General features: G+C 44.9%; 1 protein-coding gene across 2 annotated transcripts; it reads right to left on the minus strand.

The window, feature by feature from the left end:
• Positions 1-168: 168 nt before the first annotated feature.
• LOC138747351 (dnaJ homolog subfamily A member 3, mitochondrial-like) lies at positions 169-26,494 on the minus strand. Of its 2 annotated transcripts, XM_069906466.1 has the most exons (12): positions 26,242-26,494; positions 25,355-25,485; positions 22,829-22,912; positions 21,844-22,041; positions 19,410-19,562; positions 18,065-18,212; positions 15,477-15,541; positions 12,781-12,909; positions 7,971-8,086; positions 2,455-2,552; positions 1,409-1,536; positions 169-455 (listed from the first exon to the last, which is right to left on the minus strand). In XM_069906466.1, exons 1-11 carry the CDS (start codon positions 26,423-26,425, stop codon positions 1,421-1,423), a joined length of 1,422 nt encoding a protein of 473 aa, XP_069762567.1. In that variant the 5' UTR covers positions 26,426-26,494; the 3' UTR covers positions 169-455; positions 1,409-1,420. The 2 variants fall into 2 exon arrangements, with proteins under 2 accessions (XP_069762567.1, XP_069762568.1); XM_069906467.1 differs by lacking the exon at positions 1,409-1,536.
• Between the last annotated feature and the right edge of the window lie 640 nt (positions 26,495-27,134).

Here is a 27,134-nt window from a genome sequence, read left to right on the forward strand (position 1 = left end):
ATGAAGGGGTCAAGTCCAAAACATTGGTTATGTATCTATCTTTGCTATATAAAGTCCACTGTTTGACCTGCTGAATTTCTCCAGTATTATGTTTTTAATTTCAGAATTTAAGTGAGCAACTAACCTGTGGAAAATCCTCCAACTCTTGGATTTATGAGAAGAGACGGGTTCAATTAGCAGCAGAGTTTTATCGTCCAAAACATCAATCACGAAGTGCAACAGCTGTGATTAAACACTGGATCTATCACTATTTACAGGGTCATTGACGTCCATCACTGTACAAAGTCACTCAAAAACTAAACTAAAATGTAATGGCTTTCCTATTGAAAGCTGAAGGGTCCGGCTCCAAGGGTAAGGATTTCCTCCAGCAATCCCCTGCCCCACTGACATGGTGACAGTGATATGCATCCTTCACAGCACCACCAGCCTGCGTCAGTTCCCACTCGAGCGCTTTCCTGCAATCAAAGAGCAGCTGGTGAAACAAGTCTTTCCAACAGGTTTATCAAAGTTGGGATTCAGTAAGAAAGTGTTGCTTGGAAGTCAACTACCACGTGGGTCTGTTGTTCACAGAACATCCACACAAAGACCATGCTTCTCATTTCTATTTTAAATGAAACCTCTTCTGATAGTAGGCTCCCTTGAAATGGACTCTCCCAAGATCCAAAGAGGGAAACATTCACCTGGCCAAACTTCTCGAATCTCATTCCTGTATAACCCCAACCTCATCAACTGTTCCCCATGGATAACCCCTTCATCGAATACAAATGTATCCCTCAAAGACACCAAACCTACAGTGTTCCAGTTGTACCCTTATCAACATCACACTTAGTTTTACCAAGAACTTGCTTTTGCTCTCCATGTGGTTTGCAATTAAGGCTAATATTTCATTTGCCCGATTATTCACTGCACATTTAATCTGTTTCATGTACAAGGGTGCCCTGATCTCTTGGAAGCATTTTGTAACCTCTCCCTGCCAACCTCTTGTTCCCAATTTACTTACTTCACATTTCCCACAATGTATTTACCCACCACATTTTTGCCCATTCACTAGACCTTTTACTGACTGTTCTCACAGCTTCTCCACATCTTTGTAAAATCACAATTCCCTGTGCACTCCTTGTTTGGCATCGTGATATACTAAGATTCTGTCTGTCAAAGCCCAATTTACCCACTGTCCATTGACATGGACGCCAACTTTTATCTATGTATCTCCTATTTAACAGCAATCAACAAACTGGCTCAGTGTTGAACAAGATGGGGTGAGCAGCCTCGGTGTTATTCTCTCTCTACATGGACCAGAGGTAGAGTCACACTTCATTTATAATGATGTCTAGCTGCCCAAAAGCCTCCAGGCATTGGACAAACTGAACAATCTGAATGGTGAAGGGAAAACAAAAAGATATCCTACCTCTGACACATGTCAACTGAACATTCGCTTTAATTTGGTAAGGAATCCTTCCTTGTTTTCCCCTGGCTCTGCCTCTGGTTTCTCTGACTCTCTTTTTCCCATCTCAGTCCTTGCCCAGGCTTCAGTGCCTATAGGTACAAACAGTGAAAGCCCAGGGTCAGAATTGCCACCGACACTGGGATCAGTAATAGCCACTCATGCAGTTTGGAGGGTGAATGGAATGGAGTTAACGAGAGCTGGTTTGTTTCTCTTAAACCTACTGGGTCAAACGCTAATGAAAGGAAGTTTTACAAGATGTGGACAGGAGAGTCAGTGGGACCATGGCAGGCAGAGTACCACATGGAAAAATGGGAGAAACAAAAGCTAAATATTCTAAATATGGGAAATATTGGTACCCAAAAACATGCAGAGATGTGACAAATGCAATGGAAATGGTACATGCCTTTTTGTATGAAGATCTGAGTAAAAGAGAAATGACATCTTTGCACAACAATGTCAGGTCTCAGTGAAACACACAAGAGTGTTCTATGCAATTATGCTCTTACTCAAAGGACATTCTTGCTACAAAGTGAGCTTGAGTGATCCCTGGGTGTCATTTCTGTCACAGAAGAGCTCCAATAGGGCAGGTCTCTATTGTCATAGGATGCCATAGGTGCTCTAGGTTAATAAGAGATTACTTTAAGGTGGTATGTAAGTGGAAAAAAGGTTGAGGACCACTGCTCTAATCTATTGGCCTCATTGAGACGTGTATGGGATTCAACAGAGTGGATGGAGGAAGTCACAATTACAGAAAACAGGACAAGCTATTCTAGATAAAAATGTGGTGAATCCTCGGTATTCTCTACCCAAAGCCACCATTGATTGCATTCAAAACAGGTCAATGGATTTCTGGATACAAAACAAATCAAAGAATGGGGGAAGGGGCAGAAACAGCTGAGCAGGTTAATGGGCTCAAATAACCTGGTCCTACTATTTCACATGTGAGGATTCTATGGGTCACTAATCCATTACACAAATACTTTTAGCTGACCTAACACATTCCTTACCTGTAGCTGTGTTAACTATTCCATTGACAGTGCCCTCCACATCAGCCTCCTCCTCAGCATAAGCTGCCATCAGGGAACTCTGTCTTGAAGACAACCTCCTGTCAAAAAGAAATTCAGAAAGATCAACAGGGCAATGGGACAGCAAAGTGCCCCAAGTTTTTTTGAGGTAGTCTTCCCCTGAAGGAGTCCAGTGATCATGTTACAGGTCAATAATCAGAAATGAAAAACAGCCTTGCTGACATCATCCCCACGATACCAGCCCCACCAACCCAGTCAGCCCCATGGTACCAACCCAGTCACCTGCGAAGGTGGTTTTATTATTAGGCTCCTTCAGCCATAAGTAATCCTTCTCTCAGATTATGTCTTATTTGGGGATGGAATGGTGAGAATTATCCTCCAAACCGCCCACGTATGAGCATAGAACACTACAGCACAGTACGGACCCTTCAGCCCTCGATGTTGTGCCGACCCATTTATTCCTTCCTAAAAAAAGTACTAAATCCTTCCTACCCTGTAATCTTCTTATTTTTCTTTCATTCATGTGCCTGTCTATGTCTCTCTTAAATGCCTCTAATGTTCCAGCCTCCACCACCACCCCAGGCAAGGCATTTTAGGCACCCACAACTCAAAAAAAAACTTACCCCTGACGACTTCCCTAAATTTCCCTTCCTTCACTCTGTACCCACATCCTCTGATGTTTGCTGATCCTGCCCTGGAAACAGATGCTGACTCTCCACCCTATCTATGCCTCTCAGAATCTTATGATAGAAGTTTCCTCTCATCCTTCAACCCTCCAAAGGAAAAATGGCCCAGCTCTGCTAACCTTGCCTCCGAAGACTTGTTTCCCAATTTAGGCAACATCCTGGTAAATCTCCCCTGCACCCTCTCCACAGCTTCCACATCGTTCTTATAATAAGGTGACCAGAAGTGAACACAATACTCTAAGTGTGGTCTCACCAGAGATTTGTAGAGTTGCAACATGATCTCTCCTGAACTCAATTCCCCTATTTATGAAGCCCAGCATCCCATAGGCCTTCTTAACTATCCTATCAACCTGTGCAGCGATCTTGAGCGATGTATGGATTTGAAACCCCAAGTTCCTTCTGTTCATCCACACTCTTAAATAACTGATCATTAACTCTGTACTCAGCCTTCTGGCTTCCCCTTTCAAAATGCACCATCTTACACTTATCCGGATTGAACTCCGTCTGCAACTTTTCTGTCCAACTCTGCATCCAGCTTATATCCTCTTGTAACCTTTGACCTTGAAAGTAGAAGTTTTTCCTGACCAGCCTCGAGTGCCATTTTGGCTTCAGCCCACACCTGTTTTCTGATGGATATTTAAAGAAAAGGCAAGTAGAAACTCTTCCCCAAGGGATCACGCCACTGCCCAGGCGGGGTCGACGGGCCGCTGCCCAGGCGGGGTCGACGGGCCGCTGCCCAGGCGGGGTCGACGGGCCGCTGCCCAGGCGGGGTCGACGGGCCGCTGCCCAGGCGGGGTCGACGGGCCGCTGCCCAGGCGGGGTCGACGGGCCGCTGCCCAGGCGGGGTCGACGGGCCGCTGCCCAGGCGGGGTCGACGGGCCGCTGCCCAGGCGGGGTCGACGGGCCGCTGCCCAGGCGGGGTCGACGGGCCGCTGCCCAGGCGGGGTCGACGGGCCGCTGCCCAATGGAGGAGCCTGGATTCTTCAGAAGCAGATGGAGACAATGGTGCTAGAAGAATTTTGAACTTTGAGTGGATTCTGCACTCAAATCTCTATGTTTTAACTCATGCAGAATTCTGCTGTGCCTGTCCTACCATGCACCATGGTTCTTCAGCCACCCATGTTTATTGTTGGATAACAGCTCCCAGTGGCACAAGTTTTGAAATTCTCAGTTTGTTCACAGCTGGCCATGGCCCTCAGGCCTGCTCCAACATACAGTATGACCAGAGCTGATCTACATTGGCCTCGTAACCCTCCATCTTTTAATAGTTATCAATCTCCACCTTAAATGATCTGACCTCCATGATCCTCAGGGGGAGAGGATTCCAGAGGTTCACCACAGTTTGGAGAAATTTCTATGCAACTTTGTTTTAAATTAACAGCTATACATTTTACAGCTATCCTGATTTGTCCACCAGTGAAAACATCTCAGTATCTACCCTGTCAACTCCCCTTAGGATCTTTTATATTCATAAAAAGTCACCTCTCCTTCAGAAGTCCAAAGAGTCAGGCATGTGAGTGAGGTTTACAGCAGGAGGGTCAAGGAGGTGCAGTGCCCCCCAGTTGGAAAGTTTTTGAAAATGTACCCACAAATTTACCAGTTTCAAGTCATTGAAAAAACTAATTTTAAACAAAATCAATTTTTTTTAAAAGTTAGCACAGTCTATCAGACAGTCACTGCCATTTGTACCCAGACTCCAAGCACCTTCCACCTCACCAGGCAGTACCTATCCTCAAACCAGTCTGATTCTCCTGACGCCAAGCAGTACTTGCCCATAACTAGCACCAAGTATGACCAGCAGTGCCCTTGCCTAACTTGCAGCCAATCCCCAAGTAGTAACTACTACCCTGCTACCAATCCCGAGGCAGAGCCCCTGCCCAATCTGTCCTCAATCACCAGGCAGGGCCCCAGCCCAATCTGTCCTCAATCCCCAGGCAGAGCCCCTGTCCAATCTGTCCTCAATCCCCAGGCAGAGCCCCTGTCCAATCTGTCCTCAATCCACAGGCAGAGCCCCTGTCCAATCTGTCCTCATCCCCAGGCAGAGCCCCCCTGCCCAATCTGTCCACAATCCCCAGGCAGAGCCCCTGTCCAATCTGTCCTCAGTCCCCAGGCAGAGCCCCTGTCCAATCTGAACTCAATCCATAGGCAGAGCCCCTGCCCAATCTGTCCTCAATCCCCAGGCAGAGCCCCTGTCCAATCTGTACTCAATCCATAGGCAGAGCCCCTGTCCAATCTGTCCTCAATCCCCAGGCAGAGCCCCTGTCCAATCTGTACTCAATCCATAGGCAAAGCCCCTGTCCAATCTGTCCTCAATCCCCAGGCAGAGCCCCTGTCTAATCTGTCCTCAATCCACAGGCAGAGCCCCTGTCCAATCTGTCCTCATCCCCAGGCAGAGCCCCCCTGCCCAATCTGTCCTCAATCCCCAGGCAGAGCCTCTGCCCAATCTGTCCTCAATCCCCAGGCAGTGACCCCCCTGCCCAATTTGTCCTCAATCCCCAGGCAGAGCCCCTACCCAATCTGTCCTCAATCCCCAGTCAGAGCCCCTGTCCAATCTGTCCTCAATCCACAGGCAGAGCCCCCCTGCCCAATCTGTACTCATCCAATAGCAGAGCCCTCCCCCCCCCCCAATCTGTCCTCAATCCACAGGCAGAGCCCCTGTCCAATCTGTCCTCAATCCATAGGCAGAGCCACCCCCCCCGCCCAATCTATCCTCAATCCCCAGGCAGAGCCCCCGCCCAATCTGTCCTCAATCCCCAGGCAGAGCCCCTGCCCAATCTGTCCTCAATCCCCAGGCAGAGCCCCTATCCAATCTGTCTTCAATCCCCAGGCAGAGCCCCTGTCCAATCTGTCCTCAATCCCCAGGCAGAGCCCCCCTGCCCAATCTGTACTCAATCCAATGGCAGAGCCCTCCCCCCCAATTTGTCCTCAATCCTCAGGCAGAGCCCCTGTCCAATCTGTCCTCAATCCACAGGCAGAGCCCCCGCCCAATCTGACCACAATCCCCAGGCGGAGCCCCTGCCCAATCTGTCCTCAATCCCCAGGCAGAGCCCCCGCCCAATCCATAACCACTTCTTTGCAGTGATGTCCATCTATTACTCGGGGATTTTTTTCAGCTAACCTTAAAAGCAATTAGTCTTTCCCAATCGTTTCTTCACACATGGTTTTTGAGATATGGGCATAAATGGCATTGCAACATGTCAGAAATGCTTTGTAACCAAGGGGGATTGCATGGGGATGTGCTGCTTCTGCTATAATGCTATTCTGCAGGAAACATGGCAGCCAAAGACAGTAGAGCAATCGAACAAGCAGAGGGAGTCAGAACAGGCTGGGAGGGCACTGATAAAATGTGGGTGGATTTTAAAAACATGGATATCCGTGGTAAATTCACATGCCTGAGGAATACAGACTCAAGTTTGTCTTCATAGGATAATCTCATCCTAGGATTTAGATCGGTGAGTCTCCTTTGAACCATATCCAAATGCTACCACGTCCTTTTTTAGGTAAAGAGCAACAAAACGACAGAATATTCCAGGTGTGGCGACCTCCCATATGACTAACAAAACTTTTCTTCAACTGCCCCCTTTGCAATAAAGGACAACATGCTATTTGCTAATCTTTTGTGATGTGTTCAATGACTAGAACACCTGGATCCCTCTGTAGTTCACTCACTTTCAGTTTCTCTTTGAGGTAACCATCTGAAGTGGCACAGTTAGTGTAATGTTATTACAGCAACCCAGTTTCTACATGACAATCACTTTTCAATCCATGCTAACACACCTCCTCCAAAATTCTGCCTTGATGTGATATCTGGTTAACCCTTTAGACTCCGACCATTTTTAACTTTTCATGATACAGTATATACTCTGGACTGGGGCCATGGGTAAACTGGAGTTGGTTGATTTGTTCAGTCATGGATACTACATCATATCTGGCCAGTCACTGACCTGTTCGTACCCTACATAGTCCTAAATATTCAAGCAACTATTCTTACCTTTACTTCCAGTACTTTTTCTTGTAGAACTTGGGGAAGCAACTGTTTTTACCACAACCGTTGCAAAGATATTTTACAGTACCAACTCCAGAATGAACCATCTGGTGGTTGGGTACAAAACCAGTTCCGGGAAACTGGGACACCGAGTATATGCAGTTGTTGGTCGTCCCTGAAATCCGGGACCTGGAGTTCAAAGGGTTAAATTCCTTTTGGAAATCTGAATACATCTACAGGTTTCCTTTTATCAGCTCTTCTGCTGTTTCCTGTTGCTCAGCACCTTTTCTCCCCATGCTGTTATCTTCCCCACTCTGAACTTCACTTTCCATTTTAATCTTTGATTTAACACTGTATCAAATGTCTTCACTAAACTGATGGGATTCTTCAGAACCTGGGAAACTAGCAGGTCACAAAGCATTCGAAGGATGACCAATGTTTCGGGCCTGGGCCCTTTATCTGGTTGGTTACCCTTTACTTCCTATGGATGCTGCGTTACCCAAGCACCCCTTGACCCCAGCATCTGCAGACTTCCTTGTTTAACAGAGAATAGCATGCATGACTTTAAAATGTGTCTGCTTTGTGTTTAAAATTGTTCCCCATCTCCCTCTCCACCCACCCCAAGCGCAACACTATTATATTTCAAAATCAACTAGCATTTCAGATGAACAGCCGCCTTTCACCACAGCATGAGGAAATGTTACTTCTATACACTAAATCTCTTGTAACCAATCACTTCACCATCAGAGGCAAAGCTAATGGTGATGGATTCATGCATGGCCCCTGCTCCAGCCTCATTAAACACCAGGAGGGCATACTGTACTCACTTTGGGATTTTCACCTTGATGTGGATGTAGTGATCTCCGTATCCATAACTATTGACTTTTGGAATACCTTTGCCAGCAAGTCGAATCCTCTGATCAACCTGAATCCCAGCTGGGATCTGCAGAAAGACACGGAATGTGATCAGTTACAGGCAGCACAGGATTTAGATTCACCACCATTCAGCAAAGATCAGAATAAAGTGGATAGGTACCGCACAATCCTTCTGGGGTGAAGGGAAACATCATATTCACCAAACACTGAAATAAATATCCAATTTAAGGAGGAACATTTAATTGAGGAAGCCCAATGAAAGACTGGCATCGGCGGGGCAGCTACAACACACAGCTGCTACCCTCAGCAGGACATTTTGCATCATAGCATCAAAGGCCAACAGTGACTGCTAGAGCAGGCGAATCACTCATTCAGGGTTACTCAGGCTTCCATTCAGATTGCAAGATCTCCAGGAAAGCCGTGGAGAAAGATGCGCATATGACTGTGGCAGGACCAGGCTGACAAACCAAGCTCCAGGCTTCCTGAGACATGCAGGAGACTTCAGATACAGGAATTCGGAGCACAAATTCACCCATCTTCAGGATGGTCCAAATGTCACACTTTTCCATCATCATTCACCCCTCCCTGTTCCCCAATCCTCTATGGGCCTCTGACCAACCCCTCCCACCTGTCAGAATCAGGTTTATGGTCTCAAAATTTGAAGTTTTGTAGCAGCAGTTTGTGAATTACAGGTGCAGAACTAAAATAAATTACAGTTATGTAAACACAATATTTAAAAATAAATAAGTGCAAAAGAGTAAAAAGTGAGGTAGTGTCTGTGGTTCATTGTTCATTGAGAAATTTGATGACAGAGGGGGAAGAAGCTATTTTGTGCTGCTGGGTGTTCAACTTCAGGTTCCTGTACCTCCTCCCTGATGGTAGCAGTGAGAAGAGGGCCTGGCCTGAGTGGTGAGGGTCTTTTTTGATAGATGCTGCTTTCTTGGGGCACGACCTCTGTAAGGTAAAACATCATGAGATGGGAATGTGTAGGGAGTTACCCTGTACAAGGCTGTAACAAGAAGGGGAGGTGTCCTTGTACTCCTGTTAGGTAAAACATCATGAGATGGGAATGTACGGGGCAGTAACAAGATGTGAATGCATCCTTGTACTTACAAGATAAGAGAGACATTGATGGATTGAGAGGCAGGAAGCTAGCAGGGAAAGGATAGCAACAGTTTTAGTCATTGGACAAGTAATGATATGATGATGTTCTAAGCACATATCCAAGGGTATAAAAAATCACCATTTTGCTGATAACGGCAGAATGCATTCTCCGACTAACCTGGTTGGTCGCAAGTGTTACAATCCGGTAATAAAGAACAAAGAACCCTGATTTCGACTCAGCCTGGTGTTTGTCTCACTCATTCATGAACAAAGCAGACCTAACACCTCTTAAAAATGTCCTTCATGAAGTGACTAATCCCCAGGATGGCACTGGCCGAGTTTACAACTCTCTGCAGCCCTTTCCATTGGCACCTCCATACCAGATAGTGATACAACCAATCGGAACGTCCTCATTATATTGGCTATTTGCTCCCTGCACCATCTTCATTAAGGGATCCAACCAGACATATCAACCATTCTTTTTCTCCCACTGATGTTCCTTGACCTGCTGAGTTCCTCCAGCAGGTTGTTTTAAGCCGCAAGTTTCCAGAGGCTATTCAAGGAGCTCAAGGCACTGTTTTCCCACAGATTCTAGCAGTTCTACTGAGGAACCTGCCTAGAGAACCATCCCAGTCCAATGAACAGCACTGCAGAGGGATAACAGCACGTTTAATTCATGTACCTCCCATCCAATTCATGTACCTCCCATCCAATTCATGTACCTCCCATCCAATTCATGTACCTCCCATCCAACTCATGTACCTCCCATCCAATTCATGTACCTCCCATCCAATTCATGTACCTCCCATCCAACTCATGTACCTCCCATCCAACTCATGTACCTCCCATCCAACTCATGTACCTCCCATCCAACTCATGTACCTCCCATCCAACTCATTTACCTCCCATCCAACTCATTTACCTCCCATCCAACTCATTTACCTTCCATCCAACTCATTTACCTTCCATCCAATTCATTTACCTTCCATCCAATTCATTTACTTTCCATCCAATTCATTTACCTTCCATCCAACTCATTTACCTTCCATCCAACTCATTTACCTTCCATCCAACTCATTTACCTTCCATCCAACTCATTTACCTTCCATCCAACTCATTTACCTTCCATCCAACTCATTTACCTTCCATCCAACTCATTTACCTTCCATCCAACTCATTTACCTTCCATCCAACTCATTTACCTTCCATCCAACTCATTTACCTTCCATCCAACTCACTTACCTTCCATCCAACTCACTTACCTTCCATCCAACTCACTTACCTTCCATCCAACTCACTTACCTTCCATCCAATTCATTTACCTTCCATCCAATTCATTTACCTTCCATCCAACTCACTTACCTTCCATCCAACTCACTTACCTTCCATCCAACTCACTTACCTTCCATCCAATTCACTTACCTTCCAACTCATTTACCTTCCATCCAACTCATTTACCTTCCATCCAATTCATTTACCTTCCATCCAATTCATTTACCTTACATCTAATTCATTTACCTTACATGTATTTTTAAATTTAATTTTTCAGAATATTTACAATATTTTAAGGTGCATGACTTTTTAAAAACATTCACAAATATTGAAAAGCAAAATAAGAGCTGGACAAATACTTAATACAAAGAGCCCAATGTTTCTGTTCTGACTAAATCTCCTACCTCATTGTCACTCTCCAAGACTAGCCACATTTCCCTTAATTTTCTTAATATATTAAAACCCCTGGTATCTAGTACCTATGGGAATTTGTAGATGCCAGATAAGTGTATTTTCTGGTTGCTTGAAATTGTACGTTGTGTGATTGGTGAGCTGACAGCAAGATGTGCCAATTTTAAATGTCCACATTTTTACCGATTTACTTTCCATGATGTTTTTGCTGGTTGTTTGAATTCCGGGTACCGAGGGTCTTACGACTATATATCCAAAAATTCTACCAAGAGGTCTTCAATGCATTCAGTCACTGAACCTCCAGACCCCTTAGGTTGTGAATTTGTAACATTCACGCCCCTCTGTTGAAAATAATTTCTTGTAGCCTCCTGCTACAAAGACACACACACTTGCAGTGTCAAAGGTTAAACTCTGAGATTTATTGAGGCTGGAAAGGGTCCTTTGTTGGAGTTCCCACCATTTGTTTGATTGGCTGAAATGAGCTCCATGAATAACAATAGCAGGCAGGAATATTCTTGAGTGTGAATCCCTTCTTCCCCAACCTGTTATTGATCTGTTAGCTGGGCAGCTTGGCCAGAACCATTTTAGGGCTGCCAGTCTTGTACTGCTCCAGCTTTCAACGGCATCGGTTCATTGTGTTAAGGGATGTGTTACAGTGTATTATGCTTCTGTTCACTACCACACGCGATGTGCCAGCTCGATCTCTAGGTCGCCACATTCCAATCACTTTTCTTGAATGGCTGACCCTTTATTGTGAGATTCATCATCTGCATCAACTCCATGGCTCCCCCTCACCCACAAAATGGGCAATTTTCCAATCTCAAGAGAGGCACTGGTATATTTCTTATCACACAAAAATCTTTAGCTCCTCCATTCAAGGAAGCAATTAAACCTGCAAAGGTCGAACTCCCTCTATCCCTTTTAATTATCGTGGTCCCCAGCAGACCCACCCAGTCCCAACCTTCTACCTACTTATATTCATATATCCTGAAACTTTTCTCTCACACACCCATCAACTGCCCTTTGATTCTTTACCCTTACACTTGAGTCATTACAGCAACTAATTAATTACCCATAAGTCATTGGGATGTGGGAGGAAGAGCACCAGAATAAACTCAAACAGCCACATAGATTAGATCAAACCCGAGTCACGGAAGGTGTGAGGAAATAGCACTATCTGTTGGACCACCACACCGCCTGGCAACACGTGCTCATTGTTTCTGATGGGAAATCAGCAGTCCGCTCTCGTTGCCACTGCAGGTTCATGGGGGGTGGGGTTCGAAGAATAGGGAAGGTAGGGGTAGGTGGGCAAATACAAACATCCCACAGTCCAAAGGTGCCTCACTGCCTGGAATCTCCAACACACCCCAGGTCCAAGAAACACAATAAAAGTCCAGAAATTTGGACCACTCCAGAATCCAGACTTCTCGAAAACTCTCGGTTGTTGCACGCGTGTGTAAGCGGCAACAAGCGGCCATGCAGAGGTCGTGGAAATGTAATTTAAAAATTGTTTTTTTATATTTGTACTTTGTATTTTATATGAAGTTGTGAATCATTCCTCTAGACCCATTTGTTACTGAAATATTTTGCTTGAGAGAAATTGTCATTGGCCCATTTCCTTTGGAGTTCTGAAACCGTGCACATAACGAGTCAATTCGGTACAATTAAAACAGTGGTTTTCAAACTTTTTCTTCCCACCCACATACCACCTTAAGCAATCCTTTACTAATTTACCTGTTTATTCTCCTTAAATTTGAATTTTAAAAGTACTGTCCAAGAATCCAGAGCAACCCGATCCCTGAGCAGTCCTGATTTTAGGACCTTTACCCCACAAAAAAGGCCATTTAAATGTCCTGCACCATCTTTAAATAGTTTTGTTTAATCAGAAAGACACTGGAGGTGTTGGGAGGTTCGAGCTGTTGGATCTCAGGGATCAGTGTTATTAACAAGATAAAACAGTAAGTAAATGCTCACCGTGATGTTGATAGTTTCATGCAGTCCCTGGGCTCGAGCAGTGCCTCCGAGAACAGCCTGGGCTATAGATATGTACAGGTCTGAGTGAATATCTGCTCCATCCCGTCGGAAGGTCGAGCTCCTGTGGACCTAAGTGACGGAGGCAAAACTGAAGGCCCCGAAATTCAAGATCTAATGATTCTGTGTCAAGAAATCCCCCTCTCCACCAAACCTAGGACATCCTATTCCCAGCCTATCAGCATGCACCAGGCCCAATGTACCCATTTTCATTCCCTAAAGTAATCAGGTAGGTTCACATCTACTGAATTCAAGAAGTAGATCTCCTGCTGGAGAGGTTTAAATGCCACACTCTCCACATTTGGACAATCAGTCTGAACCATTGTTACCAGAAATATATGTCTCACAGGAGACATGCACATATACGTGCACAGGAGGATGTCTCACATATGAGGAAATGATTAATGAGGGTATGACAGTGTACGTGGTCTACATGGACTTGTGTAAAGCATATGACAAGGTCCCTTATGGTAGAAAGGTCCAGAAGATTAAATCACACGAGATCCACAGCGAGTTGTCAGTTTTGGTCATTGTGCAGTAAGACAGTAAGATGTTATCAAATTGGAGAAGGTTTACAAGGATGTTGCCAGATCTCTGGAGCCTAAGCTACAGGGAGAGGTTGAGCAGGCTGGGACTTTATTCCTTGGAGCACAGGATAAGGGGTGGTCTCATAGAGATGAACAAAATCGTGAGAGGAATAGATTGTGCAAATGCAGAGGGTCTTTTACCCACCGTAGGGGAATTGGTAATCTGCACACATAGGTAGAAGGTGAGTTGTTGTGGGTGGGGGGAGAAGAAGGAGATTTATCAGGAACCTGAGGCATGAGAGGCAACTTTTATTTATACAGAGGCTGGCAAATATATGGAGACACTACCGGAGGAGTTGGTTGAAGCATGGTCATTACAACTTTTAAATAAAATTGGAGAGATATGTGCATAGGATGGGTAGACCAGTGGTTTTCAAACTTTTTCTTTCCACTCACATTCCATCTTAAGTAATCCCTATCCCATCAGTGCTCTGTGATTAGTAAGGGATTACTTAAAGTGGTTTGTGAGTGGGAAGGGAAGGTTGAAAACCACTTCATTGTTACTGAAATATTTTGCTTGAGAAAAATTGTCATTGAACCATTTCCTTTGGAGTTCTGAAACTGTGCACATAACGAGTCAATGAGGTACGATTAAAACTTTTTCTTTCCACTCACATACCACCTTAAACAATGTCTGGCATAAGGATTACTTAAGATGGTACAGTACGACAGGAAAGGAGAGGTTTGAAATCTAATGGTTTAGAGGGTATTAGACAAATGAAGGCAGGTGGGACATTTTGAACAGTAGGGCGAAAGGAGCGGTTTCCACACTCTACAACTCTATGATTAGAGAGATCTGCAAGGATCAGTGCTGGAACCTCGTTTGGATGAAAATGTTGACGGTGTTTGCAGATGACAATAATTGATGTAGTTGTGGCCAGTGAGGAAGGTTGTCAAAGGATACAGTGGCTTATAGATCCATTGGAACTTTGAGCAGAGAAATGGTAGAGGGAGATTTCACCCAGTCAAATCTGAGGAGGTTAAATGGAAAAGGAAAATATATCAGGACCTTTTAGGAGCAATAAAAGGGGATCTTTGGATGCACGTCCACAGCTTCACAAAAGTGGACGGGATGGTGAAGGCGGAGTAAGGCATGCTTGCCTTGATTGCTGGGTATAAACACCAGGAGGTCATGCTGCAGCTCTACAAACCTATTCTTTAGCAACATTTCGTATGCCATTCTGGTCGCCATACTATTGAAAGGAGCGGTTAGTGCAACGCATTTACCGTGCCAGTGACAGGGACCAGACCGGGGTCGAAACCCGTCCTGTCAGTAAGGACTTTGTACGTTCTCCCCATGTCTGAGTGGGTTTTCCCTGGGGGCTCTGGTTTGGATTGGAGAGTATGAGCTTTTCAGAGAGATTGAACATACTTGGGTTGCTTTCTAAAGAGTGTCAGAAGCTTGAGGGGGAGACGTGATGGAGGTGTATAAACTTCTAAGACAACCAGTCAGTTTTCTCAAAGGGTAGAATACTGGAGGGCACAGCTTTAATGCAAGAGGGAGATTGTTTAATACGAGATGCAAGCTGTCAGGAGAGGTGGTGAAAGCAGATATGATAGCATTTGTGACGGAGGCATTTGTCAAGGCACATGAACAGACGGGGAAGATAGGTACAGAGCATATACGCGCAGATGGAATTATTTAATTGGGCATCATGAGTAGCAAACATGGTGAGCTGAAGGGCTTGATCTGTGCTGCACTATTCTGTAATAGTAAGATATAGGAGGGAAAGTAAACTATTCGGCCCAGAGTCCACACCCCTATTCCATCATGAACTGATCCATTCTCCCACTCAACCCTCTCCCTTGCCTTCTCCCCAGAACCTTTGATACCCTGACTATTCAGATACCTATCAATCTCTGCCTTAAATACAACCAAAGATGTGGCCTCCACAGTCACCTGTGGCAACAAATTCCAGAGGTCCCCCACTGTTTGGCTAAAGAAATTACTCATTTTAAATAGGAGCCCTTCAATTCTGAAGTCGTGCTCTCTTGTCATAAGGATCAGATCAGCTGGGAGGGAGGATAACATATCTCCTCACTGCGACTTACCCTAAAAGTGATGAAGATTTCCTTGCGTCCCACTGGCATCCGTACAGTTTGTCCGTCTTCCACACCTGTGAGGTGCACACAAGTTACATCAGGTACAGCAGAGGCAGAACCAGCAGGCCGACTGCTGGATCAATTCATTGTGTTGAAGCTCCGGGTGAGAAGAGCCAGCTTCAGCTCTCTGATGCATGGAATCAGTCACCTCCCCTGCACCAGCTTACAGACGCCCATTAAAGAAACCATTTCACCCAGCTCTTGGCCTTCAGCACGAGGCAATAAATCTGGAGGAGGTGACCAGGTCTCAGTTTTGTGTGGATGATCTGTTCAACTCCATTTGTCTACTTTTGTTCCACTCCTCCTCCCCACCCCCCCCCCCCCAAGGAAACCCACCGGGCCAGTGGGGACCAGGGAACCTCAGCCAAAACCCCAGTTAATTGGAAATCACCCATGTGAGGTAGAGAATCCAAGATGATCAATTCCTCCCTTAATGCACCAGCATTAATAACACAGGACAACAAAGATTTATCTTCCTGAACACCTTTGGGTGTATTTTGGGAACTTTGGACTGCTGATCTCAAAAATTACCTTAATTTCCCATCACATACCGTTTTTTTAGCTATAACCCATTTTTGCGATTTCCTGTCATATTTCAAGTCTACTTCAGCAAACAAAACCACAAAATGCAACATGTCATTGAAAGTCCATTTTCTGCCTTTGTACTTGGACTCCTGACGAACGTGGTGAAAGATTTCACCAGGACATTGTGATAATGGGAAAGTGGTATCAGGGCAACTGGTATCCATCAATGTTGGACACTGACACGAGAGGTATCAGATCCTGAGAACAAACAAAAATCAGCGGGAAACAGTTTTAGGTCAATTGAACCAACGCAACGTGTCAGCGTCGTTATGTATAAACCATATATAACCATATAATAACCATAACCATATAACCACTTACAGCACAGAACAGGCCAGTTCGGCCCTACTAGTCCATGCCGTAACAAATCCCCACCCTCCTAATCCCACTGACCAGCACCCGGTCCATACCCCTCCAGTCCTCTCCTCTCCATGTAACAATCCAGTCTTTCCTTAAATGTAACCAATGATCCCGCCTCGACCACATCTGCCGGAAGCTCATTCCACATCCCCACTACCCTTTGCGTAAAGAAATTTCCCCTCATGTTCCCCTTATAATTTTCCCCCTTCAATTTTAAACCATGCCCTCTAGTTTGAATCTCCCACTCTTAATTGAAAAAGCCTATCCACGTTTACTCTGTCTGTCCCTTTTAAAATCTTAAACACCTCTATCAAGTCCCCTCTCAATCTTCTACACTCCAGAGAAAAAAGCCCTAGTCTGCACAACCTTTCCCTGTAACTCAAACCCTGACATCCTGTCAACATTCTCGTGAACCTTCTCTGCACTCTCTCTATTTTGTTTATATCTTTCCTATAATTTGGTGACCAAAACTGTACACAATACTCCAAATTTGGCCTCACCAATGCCTTGTACAATTTCATCATAACCTCCCTACTCTTGAATTCAATACTCCGATTTATGAAGGCCAACATTCCAAATGCCTTCTTCACCACACCATCTACCTGAGTATCAGCCTTGAGGGTACTATTTACCACAACTCCTAAATCCCTTTGTTGCTTTGCACATCTCAATAGCCTACCATTTAATGCATATGACCTATTTAGATTTGCCTTTCCAAAATGTAACACCTCACACTTATCTGTATTAAATTCCATCAGCCATTTCTCAGCCCACACCTCCAGCCTTCCTAAATCACCTTTTAATCTATGGTAATCTCCCTCACTGTCCACAACACCACCAATTTTTGTATCATCCGCAAACTTGCTTATCCAATTCTCCACCCCTACTTCCAGATCGTTAATATATATAACAAACAATAGTGGACTGAGGACTGATCCCTGAGGAACTCCACTAGTCACCGGCCTCCAATTGGACAAACAATTTTCTACCACTACTCTATGACACCTTCCATCCAACTATTGCTGAATCCATTTCACTACCTCCTCATTTATACCTAATGCCTCCACCTTTCTTCCTAACCTCCTGTGGGGAACTTTGTCAAAAGCTTTACTAAAGTCTAAATAGACAACATCCACAGCTTTCCCTTTATCAACCTTTTTTGTAACCCCCTCGAGAAACTCAATCAGGTTTGTCAAGCATGATCTACCCCTGACAAAACCATGCTGATTACTCCCTAGCAATCCCTGTACCTCCAAATATTTGTAAATACCATCCCTCAGAACACTTTCCATCAACTTGCCCACCACAGACGTCAGACTGTGATTAAACCAGATAAATGCAATCAAAGTTCATTCAGTGTTTCTCCAACTTTCTGCACGATACAGCAAATCTGAAATCTGTGTTCAGCTTGAAGTTGACTATGATAATCCTCTTTTTTTTCAGGAAGCAAACCTTTTGAAAAAATTTATTGTCCCGTGTTATTGGGAGGCTGTTTGGATGTTCTACCTAAGATTCCCTCTCAGGCCAGCCCTTTGTTGAACTCTCTGCACACTGCCCTTGTAGTGGGGATCTAGTTGTAGAGCAATTCTCACCAGCTGGAACCGGTACCATAACCATCTTCTTCTGTTTACTCTGTCCGCTCCCTTGGCACACAATGCAGGGCGATGTCATCAAAGATCCCCGGCCGCCACATCGACGACATGTGGAACGCATCATGAATGGTCCAGTGTTCAGGGTTTCCTGTAGGAGAAACGTATATGTGGTCACCACAGCAGCCTGGCAGAGTACAATTAAAACACAATGCTGTCAGTAGGTCAGACAGCGTACTTTATGTAGCAGAGGTAAAGATACATAACCAACATTTCGGGCTTGAGCATCATCAAGGTAAGAGCAAAACGTAGACAGGCCCCCAGCCTTTCATGTTTTACTCCAGGCAGAGTTTAATGGGCCACGGGTGGCAGCAGGGCCTCCAAATGGACAATAATCAGCGCTGAAGCCCTTTGCTCTTGCTCAATCAGCAAACCAAACATTGCAAATCAGTCAGCCTTTTCCCCAGGCAGGCAAGAGCCAACTGCATATTTGTGGTCTACAGCCAATGGCTGCTCAGCAAGTAAAGATATCAGATTCTCCTCTCTAAACAGCAGGTCTGATTTTGAGGACAGTTCCACGGTCACCATTACCAATCTATTATTTCACTCTACATCTCATTAAATCAAATTAATTGAAATTTCTCAGCTCATTTCATGTTAGAGTTGGGGAAGTACTTTGCTAACTGGGTTCTGGTTCCCCATTCTCTCTCTCTCTCAGAATCATTCTAACATTTTGATCACATGAACCTGTCCCCAATACAACTCTCCACAGCCTGTATCATTCTGACAGAAACCTAGGTTTTACAATCCATTGTGCATTCCCTGAGGAGAGGTTAGATAAATACCTCATGTTCACTCCCCTTTCCCACAAACATTTAGTTCCTTTAAAGTCCCACTCTATTGTTCTGTTACACTATACCCCCCACTATTAGACTCAATAAATATGAACTCCAGATAAAATCCAACATCTTGAGTGACTAACAATCTGCTGGAGAAGCTCAGTAGGAGAAAAAGAGTTTCAGGCCAGAACCCTTCATCATTTCTTTCTCTTTCTCGATATGCCAAATTCCTCCAGCAGATTTCAGCATCTGCAGTCAGCATCTGTGAGCCAGCAAAAGCCAACACCACCAGGAGTAAGAGGTAGCCATTCACACCATCGTGCCTGTGCTTGCTCCAGCTCTCTGGTACAGATACACAATCACATTGTACCTTATACAATGCAACAAAATAAAACTTTAAACATCAATTTCATGCGCACTAGTTTTTTGGAATATTACTGGACTGAATCTCAACATTAAACCAGCATAGATGCGTGGGCCAAATGGCCTTCTGTTTAATTTGTACACACCATGCCAGTTCCGTTGCAGTAATGGCAGTTCTGAACTTTAGTTCCGGGCTCATTTCCTTTCCCATCACACCGTTGGCATGTGTCCTCCAGATTCACTGTGATCTCCTTGTTCACTCCCTTTGCAGCCTGTGTGAAAGTCAGCTCCATGATGTACTAAGGGGAGCACACATTACATAACTGACAATGAGATAAACATTAAAAGCACACAAAAGCAACTCCCACTTTAATTCTAAGTAGCAATCTAATCACATCAAGAAATCCTCACATGGATCCAAATGAGCTCCATGAAAATGAATTTTGTGGATTATTTAGTGACTGTCCCTTTAATCATAGATACAAATCAGAGGCTGGCTGAGCTTGAACCGTGTTAGATTGCCACTTCCACACAGTAACCTAAAAAGGTTGAGAAAGCAATCTATAAACATGTTCAGCTACATGTTATTTCAAAAAGAGGATGGTACTGGAATTCTGTAGGAATTGGTTTAAAAGATTTCCAAAGAACAGGAGTCAGTTCAACGTTTTCACTGGTTTCAGATCCTGTGGAAAGGGGGGGGGGGGGTGGGGAGGGTTATTTTATGTGGATTGTGAAGGAACACGTGGCCTCTGGAACAATGTGATTGCAGAGGGTCATGTGTCACCCCCATCCCTCCCAATCTGAAACTTATTTAGAAGTTGCATCACCGCCGATCAAAGTTGGACTCCAGCACATGGAAATGACTTAGGGTCATCAGGGTCAGACGCCCAGCTCAGAACTGTATAAAACATCAGTGCATATCACATTTCTTTCTCTTTGTCTCATGGTTCAAGTCCTGGACATCGCTCTACGCCAGGTCACTACCGTGGACATCACTGGAGGAGTTGGGGGTAAGGTGTGCACTACACTGAAGCTGAGCCATAGTACTGTGATAGATCAGTGCTTGCAAAGATCTGCACCCCCATTGGTAAAGGGAACCAGGAGCATGTGTCCCCATCTGTAGAGTGTGTACAAATGCGGGAGCATGTAGAAGACAGACAGCCACTGATATCGGAGTGCAACTTGGGTCCAATGTGAATGTCTATATACAGTAATTGTTTTGTAGTAGTTATCATTTGACGTTCTCCCCTGTGTATTCAATAAAGCTACCTGTAATTGTAACACTCGTGTCCAGACTCGTCTCTGTGAACTCACTGAATCTGATATTCTTCCAAACACAACAGTGTAATATAATTTATAATGTGGTCAGCTAAAAATTTACACAATTCCTGAATGTTTGGACATTTTGTAGAAATCTTTTGGCGCAGGGTAAACCTCACTTATCCAGAATTCTGTGGTCCAGCATTACCACAAATTCTTTACATACAGAGCGGGACTCGAGTCCTGATCACTGGCACTGTAATGGCATTGTTCTAACCTCTATGCTAACCGCACCACTCCACAGTATTATTTCCTGTTTTAAGCTTTGTTCTACCTTCGATATGTTTACACAGGGAGTTCCCTTAGGGGTTAATTTTTGCTTTCTGCCATTTTCTGTGGTCCAGCAATGGCTGGGTCCCAATGTCACTGGTTAGAGGTTCAACCTGTACTAATCTGCCCAATGAATCTACACAGCAACCTGGGGTGACAGAGTTAGTGTAGTGATTAGCATAATAACGCTGTTGCAGCACCAGCGATCAGGTCAGGGGTTCGAATCCCGTGCTGTCTGTAAGGAGTTTGTACGTTCTCCCTGTGTCTGCATGGGTTTTCCCTGGGGGCTCCGGTTTCCTCCCACCATTTTTGAAACATACCAGGGGTTCTAGGTTAATTGGGCAGCACGGGCTCATGGACCAGAGGGCCTGTTAACATGCTGCATGTCTACATTAAAAAAGCTCTGGAATGCACCAAAATCAAAGGGAGTAAAACCCATGAGCTATGTTCAGCTGCCAGGCCACACTGGGACATGGAAGAGAGAGCAATGCAGGATACAGTAGCTCTCTCACAGATTAGCATATTGGTGAAGTTCTACCCAGGCTCCTTCGCTGCGTGATTTCGATGTGCTTGTTAGCCAGGGCCACATTTCCACAAGTAACAAAGCCCCAGGCAATACCCCTTTCAAATCCCATGATACAGGAGGTTGAGTAACTTGAGTTGACTAACTTCAACTCCATCACAGGCCCCAACCTGAGCAGTTTGAGTCCTTTCCCTCCGCACCCCCAGCATCCTCAGCCTAGAAGTCGCTGTGCAGATTCATTGGCTGCCCTTTGAGAACTATCAGATCATTACCAAAAGATCAATGCAGTGTAAGTAGCCAGTGCTGAGTAGAACCTGGAAGGTTCTGCATGTTCCACAAAAATTCCTTCAGCAGGGAAATGTTTTTGACCAGAGTGATAATAGTGGAAAAGAGTGGAAGTTATGGAGACGAACTGTTTGCCCTAATAATGTCTCTTCTGTGGATAATGGAGTGCCCAGCCCACTCACCTCCTGAGGTTGGTCAAACACACTGTTGAAATCTGTGAACCGAGATCCAGAAAACTCCCCAAAGATGCGTCTGAAAAGTTCCTCTGGATCGATGGAAGAGCCAGACTGCCAGTACTGCTGCCCCTTGGATGCTCCCGCATCAAACCCTGCTGTGCCATACATGTCATACTGTTTCCTCTTCGCTTCATCGCTTAGCACCTGCAAACAACAGTGGTGTTAGCCAAGGTTGACAAGTAACAAAATCTCAGGCAAAACCCCTTTCAAATTCCACTAACGGGGAGGATGAACAACTTCAACCCCATCACAGGCCCTGGCCTCCCATTAAAGACATCTATGTAAGGTGCATAAAGGCCCCCATCACCTAGGTCACAACCCCTTCTCACCATTATCTTCAAACAGAAGGGACAGAACCCTGAAGTTCAGCAACTGTATACCCCACTCTCCCCCAGCTATTAGGCTCTTGAACCTGTCCCACTACTTTAAATGATAAACTATTTGGAGACAACCAAAAGATTGGTGTGCTTGATCGAAGCATTACTTTTTTTTCGGAACCTGTGAATATTTATTAATCTATTCTTCTATATTACTTCTTTATCTGCCTTGGCATATTGTGATAATAGACATACTAACATTATTAGTTCATCTTGTATATCTGTAGCAAAATCTGTTCATTGTACTTGTCGACATGACAATCAGCTCTCTCTACTGCCCCTTGGGGGAAGCACAGGGATTTTGCAGCTTTAAGCTGTGCCATTTGTACTGTACTGACATGCACAGGAAACCTGCATCTTCCCCAACCAATACACATAGCTCTCTCCCCCCTAACCATGACCCATCCCTTGGAATAAATCAAATAAACTGCCACTGTCTTGACCCGTCCTAATGATGTTAGCATCCAAACAGCCCTGCCCCAATGCCCCAGAGAGTTGAGTTTTATCGCTACCAATCAGTCACCCACAAGCCATTGTGAGAGCAGATCCAATACCTCATAAGCTTCTGCCACCTGGGAAAACTTCTCCTTTGCCTTTGGGTCTTCCTTGTTTGTGTCTGGATGGTACTTCTTCGCCAGCTGTGTGGGGAGAACACAAAGCATTAAACTGTGATTAAACATTACATGGAGTTAAGAGACTAACAAACTCTCGCAAAATTTCATTGTGTCAAGAACTGTTTTTTGAAGTGGATTTCACCAACTTTCCCGTTTTGATTTTTGCTTGTCCTTTCAAGATGCAACAACGATGAACGCAGACTATAGTTTTAATCTTTTTTTTTAAAAAACCTGTTGAGCTGCAGCAAGTAAGAATTTCCATGCATAGGCACATTTACAATGTGTATGACAATAACCTCATTATAGTTTTACCAAAAATCTCAAATTTAATTTAATATTCACAACCAAACCCTCAGCCACGAACTCATCAATTTGTTGTGCCATAAATTAAGCAAAGGTTTCATCCACAGCACAAAAATCAGAGGGAGTAAAACCCATGAGCTATGTTCAGCTGCCAGACCACACTGAGCTACAATATGGGACATGGAAGAGAAAGCATGCAGGATACAGTAGCTCTCTCACAGATTAGCATATTGGTGAAGTTCTACCCAGGCTCCTTCGCTGCGTGATTTCGATGTGGTCATTGATGGCCGTTTCCATTCCTTTCCACTGAGATTCTGCCAAGCCTCTAGTCCCATAAATCACACGTGGACACTTGGAATACATGAGCCTATGAAATCACGTGCTGGGAAAACCAGCTCCTCCAGACGATGTGTTGTGTGGATATGGTATGTTAAGGATTCTGGCTGATGCTTCTGTATTTGACAGGTCACCTGATCAAAAACTGCACTATGAACTAAGAATTTAAAATCTGATTAAAGTGACAGTCTCCTTCAGATTGACTGTCAGAGTACATACATGACATCACATACAACCCTGAGATTCTTTTTCCTGCGGGTGAGACAGGATTACCACTTATTATTAGTGGGGAGAAAAACTACACAACGTACAGATGTAAGCAAAAAGAAATGTAAACAACTGTGCAATGCAGAGAGGGTAAAAATAAAGAGCAAAGGTAAGAGACCTTAAATGAGTCTCTTATGTATTTTTTATATATATATATAAAAACACAGCCGCTGTGTTCCAGGAAATTATTGCCATTTTCCCGGAATTCATGCTGCGTTAAAAAAAAAGTCAGAATGTGAATGAGAGTGCCATTCCTGTTCCGATATTTTACCTCCTAGACCCCCCAGTAAATTTCCCAGAACATCTGTAGTCTAAAGATAATTGCAAGCATTCCATGAATAACGGACAAATGAATAGCATGTATCAATGAGGTGCTTTGCAAATCTTGCCTCTTTAATTACCTCACTTCTGGTAATGCTGTCTAAACTCGTGTAAGGAATTGGAGATTTCTAATATCAGACCCAAAATTGAAATTCATTCTTTTTCTGAGAAAGAGATATTCAGATCATTCACCCATTCAGTTTTAATTCCACTTAGAGAAATTGCTTTCATATTTAATACTTTATAATATAAAGCAGATATCATGCCTTTGTGAGTAAATTGTAACTCAAAAAGTTCATCAATAAAATTTGGGTCAGGAAGAGTAGGAAAAGATAAATGCTGATTTTGATAGAATCTGAAATAATGTCTATTTGATAGGTTAAATATCATCCCCAATTGCTGAAGAGATACAAAACTCTGTATAAAAAAATATTTAAAACTATTAATACCTAAAAAATTTGATTCTTGAAAACCAGCATCTAAACTAGCTCGCTGAAATAAATAATTAGATATTATAGGACTTGTAACTATAAATCCCGCAAGTCCAAAAAAATTTCTGAATTGATTCCAAATCTTCAATCTTTGTGTCATTATTAAGTTTTGTCAATTTTTGAGATAGGCAAAGATGACCTCCCATTGGGAGGTACTTCAACTCCATCTCAATTCAATTAGGATATTCACCTGTCTTTTCACAATGCAATAAAAGCAACATATTTCTTATGTTTATAGCCCAGTAGTAAAAACAGAAATTAGGGGGGGGGGGGGGCTAATCCCCCATTATTTCTACTGTTGAATATCTTTTATTCAATCTTGGTTTATTGTAAAATCACGCAAAAAAAAAAACATATCTGATTGAGTTTGTTGTTGAGGAATCTGATGATGGTGGTGCGGGTCTTGTGGCACCTATACCTCATTCCTGATGGCAGCAGAGAGAACAGACCATGTGTTGGGTGGTGTGGATCCTTGATGATCTCCAATGGCAGTGTTACCTGGAGATGTTCTTGATGGTGGGAAGAATCTTGCCTGTGATGTCCTGGGCTATGTCCACTACCTTTCATTGGGGTTTATACTCAAGGGTATTGGTGTCCCCATACCAGACCATAATGCAGCCAGTCAGCACACTTTCCATCACACATCTGTAGAAATTTGCCAGGGTTTTGTCATACCAAACCTCTACAAACTTCTAAGGAAGTAAAGGCGCTGACTTGTTTTCTTCACAATGAAATTCACAATACATACCTGGTAATAAGCCTTCTTAATTTCCCTCTGTGTAGCGTTGCGTGGGATCCCTAACACTTCGTAGTAATCAGCCTTGGCCAAACCAGAAGTCGTGTGAAATCCAGCTGCACATAGGAGATGTGGTGCAGAGCCTAGAAGGAGAGTAAAAGGAACAACGAAAAAACAACTCAATTATCTCCAAGGGAATGATGGCAAATTGAACTTTTTAACCAGAGAAAGTGCAGGGAAGGTTCAGTACTCGATTCGTAGCAATAATGGAGCTGTAACCATGTTGAGGCTGGATTGCAGCCTCCCAAATATCACAATATGGGAATCAATGTTGGAAGGGCATTTCTCTGACTGCAGTACAACTAGGAAAGTTGATCATACAGCACAGAAACAGGTCCCCTGTCTGAGAATTTCATTCTCCGTGATGCACATATCATCTCAGTGGATACCAGCTGATATTCAAGTGCCAGATAACTTTTCAAGTTGTTCAGTCACACACAAAAAGTTAGGCAGATAGCTGACGTTCCACACATTGTACATTTCATTTTTTATCTTGAGCAGCTTGGTTGATGGAGAGTGGTTAAATGGCCATTTATACTCTCAGCATTTCTCAAGAGCCAAAATCTTTCTCACTAGACAGGTTTCCTAGGTAACTTCAGGATGAGAGAGATCACAGGAACCCATCTCAGCCCTGACAAGGGGCCAGTAGCGGGGTTAAGTGATTGTTATTCCTATGGATGTTACGTGACCTGCTGAGTTTCTCCAGCACGTTTGTGTACCGCACAGTAGCCTGCCCCGGTCCCCACTTGCCATTACTCCCTCCTCTTGACCTCCCCCTCCAACCCTCGGGGCTCAGGCCTGCACGAGAGCCAGCGTCCTGACCCTCAGCCCTTCCTCACCGGCGACGCTGAGCCGCAGCTCGAAGCCGAGCCTCAGGCCCAGCCCTCCAGCCGACAGCAGTCCGCGCCCCTTCGCCAAGTTGGCACCCCGGCCACTGACGCTCCATATCCGCGAGGCCCCGGCATCCGAGCACCGGCTCACCGACACCAAGCGCAACCAGCTCCTCAGCACCACCGCCGCCATTTTGGTGCGCCTGCGCAGCCCGCCTCACGCCGTGTCCGATCCCCGTTCGTGCACACTGCGTCTGCGTAGTCCGTCCCCACCCCGCTCACCTTCCCCGTCAGCGCACGCTGCGCCTGCGCCGTCCGCCCCACCCCGCTCACTATCCCTGTGCGCCTGCGCCGTCCGTCCCCCCGCTCACTATCCCTGGGCGCCTGCGCCGTCCGTCCCACCCCGCTCACCTTCCCCGTCAGCGCAAACTGCGCCTGCGCAACAACCTTGGTCGCCTAGCAGCCTGTGAAGGGAGCTGTGCCAGGCCTGTGTGAAACACGTTAGCAACAGACGCTGTGGTTGTCGTCAAAGCCCCGAAATGCAGGAGGGAGGGACTGATTGGTGGGAGAAGAGGAGAGAAGAGGAGAGGAGGGGAGGGGAGGGGATCCAGCCGGAGGAGGAGGGGGAAATCGGTGTCTCATGGTGTGGTAGGTGGCAGAGGAGGATGTGTTGGATGCCGAGGCTGGTGGGTGGGGGTGGGGGGGGGCGGGGGGTGAGGATAAGAGGAATCCTGTCCTTGCTGCGCACGGCAGCGGAGGGGGCCAGGGCAGATGTTTGAGGAAGGAGGACACCTCTGATCATCTGACATGGAATTGTCCTCATCCTGGGTGCAGATGGATTCAGCACAAGCACAGCTTCTTTACCTCTGCGAAGGACACGGACAGACACGGCCTTACTGTGA

This window comes from Narcine bancroftii, chromosome 12, assembly GCF_036971445.1.
Source record: "Narcine bancroftii isolate sNarBan1 chromosome 12, sNarBan1.hap1, whole genome shotgun sequence".
Classification (NCBI taxonomy): domain Eukaryota; kingdom Metazoa; phylum Chordata; class Chondrichthyes; order Torpediniformes; family Narcinidae; genus Narcine; species Narcine bancroftii.

Coding starts and splice junctions, on each gene's coding strand:
- LOC138747351 (XM_069906466.1), bottom strand. CDS start 26,425: ATGGCGGCGGTGGTGCTGAGGAGCTGGTTGCGCTTGGTGTCGGTGAGC. Junction 19,563..21,843: donor TGTTTGACCAACCTCAGGAG/GTGAGTGGGCTG, acceptor TGCTCCCCTTAG/TACATCATGGAGCTGACTTT. Junction 12,910..15,476: donor AAATCTTCATCACTTTTAGG/GTAAGTCGCAGT, acceptor TCCGTCACTTAG/GTCCACAGGAGCTCGACCTT.